The sequence below is a fragment of the Oryx dammah genome, unplaced genomic scaffold, assembly GCF_014754425.2.
Source record: "Oryx dammah isolate SB20612 unplaced genomic scaffold, SCBI_Odam_1.1 HiC_scaffold_23, whole genome shotgun sequence".
NCBI classification, from domain to species: domain Eukaryota; kingdom Metazoa; phylum Chordata; class Mammalia; order Artiodactyla; family Bovidae; genus Oryx; species Oryx dammah.
Genome location: NW_024070207.1, coordinates 14468034 through 14483926, shown reverse-complemented (window position 1 = coordinate 14483926; position 15893 = coordinate 14468034). Strand labels below are relative to the sequence as shown.

The following is a 15893-nucleotide window of genomic DNA, read 5'->3' as shown; positions in this document are numbered from 1 at the left end:
TCAAATCCATGGCTGACTGAGAGGTGTAGGGTAGGCTATGCCAGAGCACCAGCAAGTCCTACCATTTTAGCAGACTCCTGTGCCTGTGGGCATGGGTACTGGAGTTGGAACATCTTTTTATCTGCATGCATGTAGAAATGAATGCTCCTCTGGTTCTAAATGAATGCAGGGGTGTGGGCTCATAGGAAGGCAGCATGGAGACTATGTGAGTAAGCTGTTCCTCTCCCTCCCCTGCCCTCTCCTCCCTTTTCTGAGCTCCGTGAGTTCTTTGGCAAGGGGATCTTAGCAGGAGATTCCTTTGATCCTATCCCCCATTTCCTCCTTCTGTTTAAGGAGCTGTCGTTGTTCCTCCCTGTTACCTTTTGCTCCCAAAACTTGATGACTTCTCACTATAGGCTTGGGGAAGCCAACATTGATCCAAAAGCAATCCACTCACACCAGCTCAGTATTGGACCAAACGTTGTACAGTATATCAATGATGGATAATTTACTATGTCGGAGAAAAATGCAACAAGTATCCCTTTTCTAATGGACTAGATACAACTAGCCAATCTGATCACATGGACCACAGCTTATCTAACTCAGTGAAACTAAGCCATGCCGTGTGGGGCCACCCAAGATGGGCCGGTCATGGTGGAGAGGTCTGACAGAATGTGGTCCACTGGAGAAGAGAATGGCAAACCACTTTAGTATTCTTGCCTTGAGAACCCCATGAACAGTATGAAAAGGCAAAAAGAAAGGACACTGAAAGGTGAATTCCCCAGGTCAGTAGGTGCCCAGTTACACTACTGGAAATCAGTGGAGGAATAACTCCAGAAAGAATGAAGGGAGGGAGCCAAAGCAAAAACAACACCCAGTTGTGGATGTGACTGGTGATAGAAGTAAGGTCCGATGCTGTAAAAAGCAATATTGCATAGGAATCTGGAATGTCATGAATTAAGGCAAATTGGAAGTGGTCAAACGGGAGATGGCAAGAGTGAACGCTGGCATTCTAGGAATCAGCGAACTAAGATGAACTGTAATGGGTGAACTCAACTCAGATGACAATTGTATCTACTACTGTGGGCAGGAATCCCTTAGAAGAAATGGAGTAGCCATCATAGTCAACAAAAGAGTCTGAAATGCAGTACTTAGATGCAATCTCAAAAACGACAAAATGATCTCTGTTCATTTCCAAGGCAAACCATTCAGTATCACAGTAATCCAAGTCTATGCCTCAACCAGTAATGCTGAAGAAGCTGAAGTTGAACGGTTCTATGAAGACCTACAAGACCTTTTAGAACTAACACCCAAAAAAAGATGTCTTTTCATTATAGGGGACTGGAATACAAAAGTAGGAAGTCAAGAAACACCTGGAGTAACAGGCAAATTTGGCCTTGGAGTACACAATGAAGCAGGGCAAAGACTAATAGAGTTTTGCCAAGAAAATGCACTGGTCATAGCAAACTCCCTCTTCCAACAACACAAAAGAAGACTCTACACATGGACATCACCAGATGGTCAATACCAAAATCAGACTTATTATATTCCTTGCAGCCAAAGATGAAGAAACTATACAGTCAACAAAAACAAGACCAGGAGCTGACTGTGGCTCAGATCATGAACTCCTTATTGCCAAATTCAGACTTAAATTGAAGAAAGTGGGGAAAAACACTAGACCATTCAGGTATGACCTAAATCAAATCCCTTATGACTATACACTGGAAGTGAGAAATAGATTTAAGGGACTAGATCTGATAGACAGAGTGCCTGATGAACTATGGACGGAGGTTCATGACATTGTACAAGAGACAGGGATCAAGACCATCCCCAAGAAAAAGAAATGCAAACAAGAAAAATGGCTGTCTGATGATGCCTTACAAATAGCTGTGAAAAGAAGAGAAGGAAAAGCAAAGGAGGAAAGGAAAGATATACCCATTTGAATGCAGAGTTCCAAAGAATAGCAGGGAAAGATAAGAAAGCCTTCCTCAGTGATCAATGCAAAGAAATAGAGGAAAACAATAGAATGGGAAAGACTAGAGATCTCTTCAAGAAAATTAGAGACACCAAGGGAACATTTCATGCAAAGATGGGCTCAATAAAGAACAGAAATGGTATGGACCTAACAGAAGCAGAAGATATTAAGAAGAGGTGGCAAGAATACACAGAAGAACTATATGAAAAAGATCTTCACGACCCAGATAATCACAATGGTGTGATCACTCACCTAGAGCCAGACATCCTAGATTGTGAAGTCAAGTGGGCCTTAGGAAGTAACACTATGAACAAAGCTAGTGGAGGTGATGGAATTCCAGTGGAGCTATTTCAAATCCTGAAAGATGATGCTGTGAACGTGCTGCACTCAATATGCCAGCAAACTGGAAAACTCAGCAGTGGCCACAGGACAGGAAAAGGTCAGTTTTCATTCCAATCCCAAAGAAAGGCAATGCCAAAGAATGCTCAAACTACAGCACAGTTGCACTCATCTCACATGCTGGTAAAGTAATCCTTAAAATTCTCCAAGCCAGGCTTCAGCAATATGTGACCTGTGAACTTCCAGATGTTCAAACTGGATTCAGAAAAAGCAGAGGAACCAGAGATCAAATTCCCAACATCCGCTGGATCATCAAAAAAGCAAGAGAGTTCCAGAAAAACATCCATGTCTGCTTTATTGACTATGTCAAAGCCTTTGACTGTGTGGATCACAATAAACTGTGGAAAATTCTGAAAGAGATGGATGTACCGGACCACCTGACCTGCCTCCTGAGAAACCTGTACACAGGTCAGGAAGAAACAGTTAGAACTGGACATGGAACAACAGACTGGTTCCAAATAGGAAAAGGAGTATGTCAAGGCTCTATATTGTCACCCTGCTTATTTGACTTATATGCAGTACATCATGAGAAAAGCTGAGCTGGAAGAATCACCAGCTAGAATCAAGATTCTCAGGAGAAACTTCAATAACCTCAGATATGCAGATGATACCACCCTTATGGCAGAAAGTGAAGAAGAACTAAAGAGCCTCTTGATGAAAGTGAAAGAGGAGAGTGAAAAAGTTGGCTTAAAGCTCAACATTCAGAAAACTAAGATCATGGCATCCGGTCCCATCACTTCATGGGAAATAGATGGGGAAACAGTGGCTCACTTTATTTTGGGGGCCTCCAAAATCACTGCAGATTGTGATTGATTGCAGCCATGAAATTAAAAGATGCTTAGTCCTTGGAAGAAAAGTTATGACCAACCTAGATAGTATATTCAAAAGCAGAGACATTACTTTGCCGACTAAGGTCCGTCTAGTCAAGGCTATGGTTTTTCCTGTGGTCATGTATGGATGTGAGAGTTGGACTGTGAAGAAGGCTGAGCACCGAAGAATTGATGCCTTTGAACTGTGGTGTTGGAGAAGACTCTTGAAAGTCCCTTGGACTGCAAGGAGATCCAACCAGTCCATTCTGAAGGAGATCAGCCCTGGGATTTCTTTGGAAGGAATGATGCTGAAGCTGAAACTCCAGTACTTTGGCCACCTCATGTGAAGAGTTGACTCATTGGAAAAGACTCTGATGCTGGGAGGGATTGGGGGCAGGAGGAGAAGGGGACGACCGAGGATGAGATGGCTGGATGGCATCACGGACTCGATGGATGTGAGTCTGAGTGAACTCCAGGAGATGGTGATGGACAGGGAGGCCTGGCATGCTGCAATTCATGGGGTCGCAAAGAGTCAGACACAACTGAGAGACTGAACTGAACTGAACTGAACTGAGACAGCATATTAAAAAGCAGAGACATTACTTTGTCACAAAGGTCTGTCTAGTCAAGGCTATGGTTTTTCCTGTGGTGATGTATGGATGTGAGAGTTGGACTATAAAGAAAGCTGAGTGCTGAAGAACTGATGCTTTTGAACTGTGGTGTTGGAGAAGACTCTTGAGAGTCCCTTGGACTGCAAAGAGGTCCAACCAGTCCATCCTAAAGGAAATAAGTCCTGGGTGTTCATTGGAAGGACTGATGCTGAAGCTGAAACTCCAAGATTTTGGCCACCTGATGCAAAGAGCTGACTCATTTGTAAAGACCCTGATGTTGGGAAAGATTGAAGGCAGGGGGAGAAGGGGACGACAGAGGATGAGACAGTTAGATGGCATCACTCACTCAATGGACATGAGTATGGGTAAACTCCAGGAGTTGGTGATGGACAGGGAGTTCTGGGCTGCTGCAGTTCATGGGGTCACAAAGAATCGGACATGACTGAGCGACTGAACTGAACTGAACTGAGATACACTACAGAAAAATTGCTATAAAGTGAATTTCTGGCAAGGCCTGTTTCACTTTGATTTTTTAATTATAAAACCATGGCTATGTTTTGCTAGAAAAAAAAGAAAAAGACTAGCTCCAGGTTGTAATTAAACCATGTCTTTAAAAATAAAGCACATATTTTTCAACTACAATAATAGGATAATAGAGTAGGTTCACATCCTTTCTACACTATAATGACAGCCCTATGCTGGACAGTCAATTTGCTCCTACCTTTCACAGATTTACATTCTGCTCCTTGTTTCTTTCCATTTGTTTCCTACTGAAATCTCCTCCTTGTGAGGTTTTATTTCTTTAAGAGCTTACTGCCCTATGAGCCCAGCAAATGGATATTTGAAAATTGGGAGTCTGTTTACTAGGGTTTTTTCCCCCTAAAACAAAGCTTAGTCAATGGAATGAACCCTCAGCCCATTTTCACATACATTGTCTCAACTGATGCTCAAAGCAATTCAAGAAATAGGTAGGGCAAATAGGCCCATTTTGCTGATGAGAAAACTAAGGCTGAGAGATGAATTGACTTTCTCAAGGCCATACAGTTAGAAAGTGAGAGCAGGGAATAAAACCTTAATCTTATGATTCTGCTTTAAGCAGGTGAATTTTCTGTTTACTAGAGACCTGTGCCATCAAATCATACAGAAGTTGCCCTTCAACTTCTAAGATGGAAAACTAAATTATGGTTAATTAAGTATTTCAGATTTTTCCAATGTGTGGAAAAATTCATGGCTTTAGGTTAAATTCATCCAAAGGAGATAGAGCTGTACCTATTTCCTCATGCGGTCTGGAAACTCAGCACATACTTTATCATATGGTGGGGCTCTTTGTATAATCTGCATGTATATTTGAAGGGTTATGGGGGCTCATTCAACCATTTTTAATGGTTACAGAGGTGTTTGGTTATTTTTTTAATTTTTGTGGCCAACTATTGGTTATATTTCCATTGGATTTGTGGGTTCTTGACCATCCCAATTATCTTATTATCACAAAAGAAAAACGTTCTCTGGTTTCTGATGTGATTTTAGGAATATGTTATAGAGAAAGGGGAGACCTGAAAATTTTTCATCAACTTGTTTGCCTCTATCTAGCAGACATCTCTGCTTCATCCTATTTTAGCAATTATTTGCATTCCACAAGGGCAAGGAAAAACACAACATGTTTAAAGCAAAATCACCAATTTCTTCTCATCACAATGATCAAATTAGTATACTCTGCCTGTGTTTCCCTGTCCATGCCTAACTGAATAAGCTAGCATAAGGGACTCATAACACATCAGAATTTTTCTACAAGAACCTAGAAAAATCTCCATTGCCAACAGACCATATCAACAAAGCCACTTCAATTATTAAACAAGAAGTCATCTTCCATCTTTTTAAGGTGTATAGTGTGCTATTCCTTAAAGTGCATTTTATCACCTAATTTATTAATTCTGTTGAGCTTCTATTAAATAGTACCTGTTCCAGTGAAAAGACTGGGCAAATTAAGATAACTTGTCCCAGTATCAATGTAAATAGAAATATTTCTGCCCAGGATAGCTCTTACTGCCCCTCTTCAAGTGGGTTTGTGTTTCTATTTTCAGAGCTTTATTCTATGCAGAGAGGCAATATAAGCTATGTAGAAGCAGCAGAGGATTTCATATCATCAAAATTGGTTTCACTAGTTGCTTACTGGGTGCTCTCAAGCAAATTTCTTACCCTTTCTAAATTTTAGTTTCCTCATCTGTAAGAGGCAGATAATATCCACCTGTTAGAGCTATTAAGAGGATTAAAGGAAACAGGTTAAATGAGAGGGCACTTAGTATGTGCCTGGTAAAAAGAAGATTTGTATCTTTTAGAAGAGAAATGTGAATAAACAGATAGAAGGGAGGGATGCAGAATGTTGCCCAGCAAGAGTTAACTTTAGTGCTCTGGGAGGTGTCTTTCCAAAAATTTCAACATGCTGACAGCAGCCAATGAGATGGGTGTGTGTGTCTTTGCAAACAAAACATGTAGATGCATGTCTTCATGCCTGGGCTGGCTGCTTCAAACACTGATTATTGCCTCAGAACTAGAAAATAAGTGTGTTTTCATCTAGGTGTTGAGAGTGAGACTCTGATACTACTTCTCAGCTAGGCAGAACACTGAGAATTTGGGGAGTTCATTCTTTGGTAGACACCAAGCACCTTTTTTTGTTTGTTTGTTTTTGGAAGATGGGAAGGGTCACTGCTCATGCTGGCAAAGTGTAGATGATGCTAATATTATCAAGCTGAAGCAGGGCTTCCTGGGTCATCAAATGGATATCTGTATATGTCTTTATCTGCCATACTTTAGATCTATTCTTCACCTATTGGTGTTCTTTCTCCCTCATTTACTTCTGCAGACAACGCTAGCCCATTAGTGCTGCTGTGCTGTGCGCTGTGCTTATTCACTCAGTCGTGTCCAACTCTTAAGACCCCATGAACTGTAGCCCACCAGGCACCTCAGTCCATGGGGATTCTCCAGGCAAGAATGATGGAGTGGGTTACCATGCCCTCATCCAGGGGATATTTCCAACCCAGGGATTGAACCCAGGTCTCCCACATTGCAGGTGGATTCTTTACCAGAGTCACCAGAGAAGCCCAAGAACTCTGGAGTGGGTAGCCTATCTCTTCTCCAGAGGAAATTCCCAACCCAGGATTTGAACCAGGGTCTCCTCTCTTGCAGGCAGATTCTTTACCAGCTGAGCTACCAGGGAAGCCCCATTAGTGCTGTTACTCAAAGAGTGGACTTTGGGGCTCTCTGGGTGGCTATTTCTGTTATTGCAATAGAAGGAGCATAGAGTTGATGAGGAGGCCCTGATACTCCCTCTTGCCACTGCATAGCTGTGTGAAATTCGTAAGCCCCATTGACTAATTGCTTTTCCAGCTTGGTGCCCGCCATCTCTGTCACAGGTGTATTGCGATGCTCCAAAGGAATGGTGAAAGGAAGCATGTTCTGAAGGTTCTTAAGTAGTCTGCCTTTGGGGGATATCATCAATGGTTTCTTTCCTACCACATATTTTGTGGCTAGGAGGGAGAGCCCATCTCCTTAGGCCAGAGTCTATTAAGTTCTTGCACCCCCTCTGCCCTGGCCTCATAGCTGAAATGGGAATTCCAGTTGAAACATAAGGAAAAGTTGTAGAATTTAAGCCACATGGTCCCAGGTTGGAGGTCAGGGATTTCTGCTGCTGCTGCTGAGTCGCTTCAGTCATGTCCGACTCTGTGCGACCCCATAGACGGCAGCCCACCAGGCTCCCCTGTCCCTGGGATTCTCCAGGCAAGAGTACTGGAGTGGGGTGCCATTGCCTTCTCCTACCCCTTTTCCCAGAGGCCACCAGGGATTTTGAAGGTTGGCAGCAAAATCTTTTAATCTCATTTTGCTCCTAATAAGGCTTGGAAGTGGCCTTCTCAAAAATTCCCAAGTGCGCATTTAATTCTTTATTTTCATTCATTCCACAGTTGTGCTTTTTCCACACAATTATGTTTTGAGGGTTTACTGTACACCAGACACTGAATCTCCCAGAGATACCAGGACAAAGTCAACTGAGCTCCATGCCCTCTCGGCCCTTCCAGTTTAGAGGCAGAAGTAGGTTCTGAACATCTTCCAAGACAGTCCATAGGTATCTTAATCCTCACCTCTCCAAATGTGAATGCCTCATCTTCCATCCAAAATTCTTCCTCCCCTAGGCTTCCTCATGTCAGTGAAGAGATTCACTCAGTCACCCAATCAAGAAAACTGGGAGTCCAGACATGTATATGTATGGCTGAGTCCCTTCACTGTCCACCTGAAACTATCACAACACTGTTAATCGGCTATATCCCAGTACAACATAAAAAGTTCAAAAAGAAAACTGGGAGTCCTCCTTCATACCTATCTCTGTCTTATTCACCTATTCCAATCTTGCATCAAGTCCTCTCATTTTTAGGCTCTACAATATCTCTTAAATCTGTCTTGCTAGTTCAGGTCATCCTTATTTCTCTCCCAGAGAACAGAACCTCTTCACTGGGTTCCCTGTCTCTGGTCTTGCTATGTGAACTCTGAACTTGAGTTGGTCCCTTTCCCTTTCTGAGAGCTTCAACTTCTCCATCCTCAACTGGATCATTTCCTAAGTCTGGTGCAAGTCTTCTTCTGTAGTTCTATGATCAGATGGCTCTGATTATACTCTAGTGTAGCCATCCAGACTTCCAAAGAAGATGTTGATATACCTGAGCCACTGGCTTCTTGGTGTGTGTATTCATTCATTCATTTCTCCATTCAGAAAATACTGAGCACCCACTATATATGAGGAGCTGTAGTTACCACAAGTGACTCAATGGAAAGTAAGACACAGACCCTGTCTTCAAGGAGGTCCATCTTTTGGGGAGTAAGGACACAAACAGGCCACCTAGTCCATTCTGTGGAGGAAGGGTAATCATGGTAGGTTCCTTGCAAGAGCTAATGTCTTGGTTGGAGCCTGAATGATAAATAGGAGCTAACCAGGAGAACAAAGATATGTATAAAAACCCTGAGGCAGAATGCCAGGAGAAAATAAAGTTAGATTAGAAGATGGCAGACCAATTGGGAAGCTGTAGCAACATTCTAGGGGAGAGATCAGGAAGTCCTGAACTAAGACCATCAAAGTAGACAAAAATGAACAGATTTCAGTTATATTTTAGAGGTGGAATTGACAGTCCTTGCTGGTGAATTGGATGTAGAAGATAAGGGAGAGAGGTCATGGAGGACCCTTGGGTTTCTGGCTTTATCAATTTTGTAGATGAACTGCCATTTACAGAGTTAGTGCCGTTAACTCAGAAGAAAGGATCTGCTTTGGGGAATGAAGTTGGGGAAATGATAGGTTCAGCTTTAGTCATGTTGAATTTGAGTTGGAATATCCAGGTGAACAAGTCTGGTAAGTCATTGGCTCTAAGGATCTGGCACATTGAGAAGAGAACTCTGGTCTGGAGGTTCAGGTTGGCGAGTCATTAGCTTGTGGATGAGGTCTACGAGGAGAATGAGCAGAAATTGAAGAGCTGAGGGCTCAAGAGAATCAGGTCATCAGTACTAAGAGGGAAAATACTCTCCCAGATATGGAGTGACCTTTTATTCCTGGAATGCATTTCTGTCCCACAGAGAGTTTCTAAATAATGTCAGTGCATCTCTTACTTAAGAAAAAGAGTTTTAAGAACCCAATTATAACTTCTCCTTTTGCCATAAGCATGACTTAAAGAAGAAAGGAAACGGATACATTCATATGTTCATGCTATCCACCACATGTGTTACATTCACTGACTCACGTGCTCCCCATAACTCTGCTGCTGCTGCTGCTAAGTCACTTCAGTTGTGTCTGACTCTGTGTGATCCCAAAGATGGAAGCCCACCAGGCTCCCCCGTCCCTGGGATTCTCCAGGCAAGAACACTGGAGTGGGTTGCCATTTCCTTCTCCCATGGCATCAAAGTGAAAAGTGAAAGTGAAGTTGCTCAGTCGTGTCTGACTCTTAGCGACCCCATGGACTGCAGCTCACCAGGCCCTCCATCCATGGGATTTTCCAGGCAAGAGTACTGGAGTGGGGTGCCATCGCCTTTTCCACCCCATAACCCTACACTAGAGCTATTACTGCTTGGAGCCCTTAGGGACTCAGAGTGGTTAAATCACTTGCCCAAGGTCCCAGAGCTATTAAATGGCAGTAAGATCTGACTCCAGGTCTGTCTGACACCAGAGCCTGCACCATGATGCCACCTAACAGCACTGCCCCACTTCTAGCAGTATAGCCAGATCCTTAAGAAAGCATGTGCACACCCCCTTTCCCTTCTGTGCTTCATAAATATAATTTGTATGCCCTAGCTTAACGCTTTGCTCTCCATTAAAATACAAAACCCCTGGGGAGAAGTAAAGCTCTAAGTTGTTGTCAGTCATTTATGCCTCAGTGGGGATGAGTTTCAGATTCTTCCTTAGGAACAAATTTTAATTTTATGAGAGAAGGACACTGGAACCTTGAGGGAGAGATGAAAAGGCAGAAATGGGCCTTGGAACGAAAAGTCACCCTCCTCTTAGTTTTAAAGTTCTACCTGGTCAGAGGCATGTGCTTTTAATGTTCCAAGATGCTATTCTGCCTAAGTGTACCTCTTTATATGCAGACCCATTTTGGGGTCGGCTACCCTAGTTATCTGGGGCTAGGGCTGGGGTGTGGTCTGATCAAAGGTAAAATTAAACCACACACTGACCCCAGCCCACTGTGATCAACAGGAGGAAGTCAGTCCTAAGCTGCAGTTCCTTGCCTTATGCACAAGTCCCAGGCCACTCTCTTGAAAACTTGGCCCTGATGTGCTTCTTTAAAATCTGGAGCAGATGGAGGCAGGAGAGCTGGTTGGAAAGACTTGTAGGAGTCTCTTCTGCCCTGTCTGGGTCTATTTGCCAAAATATATGACATGTATCAGGGCAAGGCATTGGTCCAAGCCCATTGAAATTCTGCTAGCAATCCAAACAGTGATGGTATTTCAGATTGGTTCTGCGAAATGATCAGTTAGGAAGAGAGAAATGAGGTGTGAGCATCTGGCTACTGCAGCCTAGTGACTGAGACAGTCCCAGGGGCGGGCTCGGGGTGAGGGGGGCAGCCTCAACTACCCCCCCAGGACATCTGCCACTGGAAAGCAGGGAGAGAGCCACACTAGCAGCAGGTGCTCTAATTTGAGTCCCATGCCGTTTCTCACTAGCTACGTGACCTAAGCAAGTCCTTCCCATTCTCTCGGCCTCCTTTTCCCCCCAAGTATAAAATAGACCCTGGATGGAATGGTCTCTAAGGGCCCTTCTTGCTAGAATATTCTGTGACTTCTCTGACACTGGTATGATTTCTTTTTCTCTGTAGTGGGAGAGGGCCACACAGCCACCTGTTTATCTGAAGCCTCTATGTTCTCACACTGCCCTCTGCTGGCCATTGTGAAAAGTGCCACCGATAGCTTCTTTGGAGTAAGGCAAACCAACCAAGAAACCCATCACTGATTTAGTATTAAGCGTCAGCAGTACACTGGGCATGGTGACAGAAAGTCTATACATTGGAGACAGGGAAATATCATACAGCTATACTCACAGAATAAGCATAACTACAGATGGCTGACAAAACAGCCCACGAAAGACATGTCTTCATTTTTTCTCTTTGCCGTCTTCGTCTGTTCATGGTGTTCTGTGCCACTGTATGAAAGAAAGGACCTCAGTGGGTGGTAAGGCTCCTTGCCTCATATCCTAGAACTTCAGGCTCCAGGGGCCTTGGAACCACCCTAAAGAGGCAGTTCTGGGCCAGCAGCGCCTCAGAGGTGTCAAGTCATCCCCAAGGTCCTGCTTCCATGTGAGAGATTTTGAAACTCAGGACCAGCTCAGAAGTACACCTTCCATACCATTTCAAATGCCCTTTTTGAAAAAGAATTCGAACTCAAAGAATCCATGAGCTCTTTAAGAGCCTTACTTTATGCTCTCTGGCTGGAACGGCAGAGTCAGCTATGTGACTGTGGTAGATTTAACTCACCCTCTCGGCCAAGAGAAAGGGAGTGGGCCATGGAACCCAGCCTTTTCTGGATGGAATCAGACTTCCTGTTAAGTCCAGGCCGAGAATTGTCTCACTCCTATGTCTCTTTGCTTATTCTCGCTGAGCATGCACTCACTCACCAAGGCAAGGGACCAGGGCTGGCATGTGCCAGCCCATGTGTGCACACCAGGCACCGCCTGGGCTCTAGTGCCATGAGCAATATGGGAATCGGGCCACGCCACAGTCTGCTCTCTTGGTAGCAGCTCAACAGTTTATCAGGCTCTCACCTCCTAGCCCTTGATGCATGAAAGCTTTGGGCAGGGCTCAGATTTGGGTCAAGCATTCAGTACCCTGACTGCATGCATCTCCTTTGCTAGTAATAACATGGTCTCGGCAAGCCTGTCTTGCCCCTCACCCTCCCACCAACCAGTCCTTTCCTCCCCCAACAGCTGGTTCTTATCTGTCTTCCTTGTTCCAGCCTCAGGCAGGCTGCCTGGCCTCATGCTCACTCTCTCTCTCTCTCTCTCTCTCTCTCTCTCACACACACACACACACACCCACACATGCATGTTCTCCTAAATCCTCATTGATGAGTTTCAACATTGAAACTGCCTTCCTCCCACCTACCCCATCCCCAAACCTCTAAGGGTTCCCTATTTCCTGTCACATCAAGTCTTCCACTTCCCTGCCTTGCTTTCCAGGCCTACTTCAGTTGGGGCCCACTCAGCCTTTCCAGAGTGGCCAGTGACTGCCCCCACTCCCCCGACCCCATCATGGACAGAATGTAAGCATTCCACAAACCCTCCATGGTCAACCCTGCCTTTGTGTTCCTGTAGCACTTATGCTCCATTCCGGACTTGAACTGTTTGCTATAGCTTTGTGTACATTAGTCTTGAAAGCTAGGCCCACATTTTAGACTTTGTTAATCCTCAACAGTAGCCCAGCAGTATTTTTTAAAGTGTTCTATTACTTTTTAGTTGTGTATGTGTAGTGAAAATTTTTAAGAATAATAAGAGAACCACCATAAACAAAAGTTCAGCAGCAGGAGGTTAGAGCATAGAAAGTAAAAGTTCAACTCCCATCCCAGCATTCCCAGAAATAAGCCTAAGTTAAGCGCTCTGCGGCCTAGCACCCTCTGTAGGGTTGTGTTGGAAAGATTGCATGGTAGGTGGTAAACCCAGAAAATTACATCGCCTGGGGAAGAGCATCTTTTACTTCTTAACAAGAGTCCCAGGTCTTTGTTGGCCTGGTAGACTTTGGAAATTTTAGTCCAAAGTCTGCACACAGCTGGCGGCCACTTGTGTGTCCAGTACGTGACTCTAATCACCACATAAAGCTTCTGTCCTCTTTTCAGCCCTTTCAAAAGTAAACCTTGAAGGTGAATGGTAAAGAGCACATTTAATGGACTTTTCTCAGAGTTTTTCACAGGACTGTAGGAAATTGCAGACAGTAAGTAAAGGGGCTGAGGGACGGAGATGGGAAGCGTTTATGAAAATAGGCTTTCTACCTGATATGATGTTGTTTTCTCTGAGAGTTAATGCATATTACTAATGGTTTTCATTTTTATGCCAAGAAAATTCAGTTCCTACTGGGATTTGTTCTAAATAGTAGCCTAGCCCACCTGTGTTGCACCCACTGGGGTTAATTCTGCATCTCAATCAGCTTGAAAATGTCAGCCTGAACTCTCAGACTTAATTGTTACAGAAGCTTTATAAATAGGGCATTCAAAATCCTCAGGCTGTTCCCTCTTGCCATCATAATTGATACTTAATGGATATTCTCAGCCTTCTTTGGTTTTACACATTCAACACTGTACAGATGGCGGGGGTAGTAAAGGGAAGAAGAGAGACATAGAGGGGCAGATAAACAGTGTGTGTGTTCGCTGTGGGTGTCTGTTTCCAGTTGCAGTCTGGGAACAGCTGACAGAGGTGAGCCTGCAGCTTGGTCAGCCAGGGTTTCTGGGTTCTCTTCGCTGTGGCCCCCCAAGGCAGTGTTTTATGGGCACAGCCATCTCTGAACTTCAGCTCAAGCATGTTGGCCATTTGGATGTGAGTTCGAAAACGTTCCAATGCTCTCCAGAGTTCTGTTCATTTGCTCTTTTGACAGTCTGATGGATGACCTGGGATTAACTAGGAAGAGGACAATATTATCCAGCCTGAATAACTAATCTCCTAAGAAGTACAAAGTTGAAGGATCTTGGTGCACATGAATCTTATTAAATGTGCTTATAAAATATGTTCTATCCAAATAAGCTTAGCAACCCCTAAAATAGCCTTTTCTGATCCGTGTCTGGAACTTTGGCATGCTTCATAGGTCTCTAAGCCAGAATTATTCAGTGAAGTGATGACAGTGTTCTTTGTGCATGGGAAAATGGGAAGCGGGGATGGTAACTCCTCTGTTGCCTAATTGTACTCCTTCTGTCCATCTCAGGGGAGACCAGGACCAATTGGAATTCAAGGTCCAACAGGTCCTCAAGGACTTCCTGGCCCTAGTGGTTTATCAGGGTTGAAAGGGGACAGGGGATCCCCAGGCCCGCTGGGACCGCATGGACCAAAAGGCGATAAGGTAAGAGCACCAAAGCTTGAGTTTTCCTTTGACTCATGGGCTATGGGTGTGAAGGTCAAAGGTTCTAAACCTCAGCTCTGTCTATTCATGAAAAGAATACTAATTGCACATACTTTGGTGCCAGGCTACACACTTTAATAATAGGCAGGATGGGTGATATGCTCCCATTTCTGGACAGAATCCCGTAGCCAGCAAGTCAGAAAGTCCAGATATCAGCTATTTGCCAGATAAGTGGGATGACCGTGGTGGAAAAGTCCAGAGGGTTTGAGCTGGAGATGGATCAGAAGGCCAATAAACAGGGCAGCAGAGGAATCCAAATAAGGGGAATGAGACTCCAGGGGTCAGAATGCTTGGAAACCAGCTGGGCCACAAATGTAGGGAAAAAGATGCAAGAAGGGAGATTGGTCATGTCATGGCAGCTGGCTGTCTGAGGTTAGCAGTTAATCACCTCCTATTTACCGCACTGGTGAGAGCAGGATTCCTACCCTAGGGTTCTGCAGATGGCCAAGCATGTGACACCTGGCACAAGACAGAAGAGATCAACAACAGGTTTATAAGTCACATGCACTCACAGCACAGTGGAAGAGGACATCACACACCATGCAGGGCCACATGGTGCTTTCGCTCTGGAACAAAGTAAACCAGAAGGGCTGTGGGAGGCAAACTCTGCCATGTCAAAGGATGAGTGTCCCTAGGTTCCTGAAGGAGGATATGCCTGGCTTGTTTGAATAATTCATTGGGCCAGCAGGGAACTGAAACCTACAACTCAGGAACAAGCAGGAACTGTGCCCGGTATATTTGATAAGGAGAGTTGTTTGCCTGCGAGATCTCATCAGGAGCAAAATGCCGTTTGAGGGACTCCCAGTTTTCCCAGGGCTTCCCAGGTGGCACTAGTGGTAAAGAACCTGCCTGCCAATGCAGGAGACATAAGAGACATGGGTTTGATCCCTGGCTTGGGAAGATCCCCTGGAGGAGGAAATGGCAACCCACACCAGTGTTCTTGCCTGGAGAATCCCATGGACAGAGGAACCTGGCGGGCTAGGGTTGAGAAGACTTAGCAAGCCCACATGTAGCCTTCCCAGATGTCAAGGCACCATATAATACTGAGCCTTATTTTTAGGTCTGACACCACATGGTCTAAAACAAGAACTGCCCAAGACCTTAGGTAAAGGCTAGTGATCACTTGGAAGTGAAGTAGAGAGCAAGGTGATGTGATGGGCGGGGGGTACAAAACACTTCTTAACAACTTAGGTCATTAACTACATGAACAAACCTACCTCATCTAATGGAGATCACTTGGACCATCTCTTACATTCCTACTCCTTTTTTTAGGGTCCCATGGGTGTTCCCGGCTTTCTTGGCATCAATGGAATTCCGGTGAGTGTGTTCATAGAAGCATTTTGAAATTTTATTCTATTGAAGTAGACTTGATTTACAAGATTGTGTTCACTTCTGCTACACAGCAGAATGATTCGGTTATACACGTGTATGAATTCTTTTTCATGTTCTTTTCCATGATGGCTTATCACAAAATATAGAATATAGTTCCCCTGGGCTATAC

The 15893-nt window shown here is 44.3% G+C and overlaps 1 protein-coding gene across 2 annotated transcripts in view; it reads left to right on the top strand.

The window, feature by feature from the left end:
* The window catches only part of COL4A6 (collagen type IV alpha 6 chain), a 339336-nt gene that overhangs the window by 254021 nt on the left and 69422 nt on the right, over nt 1-15893 (top strand). For both annotated transcript variants that reach the window (XM_040265052.1, XM_040265051.1), the window contains exons 4-5: nt 14198-14332; nt 15665-15709. In XM_040265052.1, coding sequence (XP_040120986.1) covers nt 14198-14332; nt 15665-15709 — 180 coding nt within the window. The remainder of the gene's footprint in view (nt 1-14197; nt 14333-15664; nt 15710-15893) is intronic.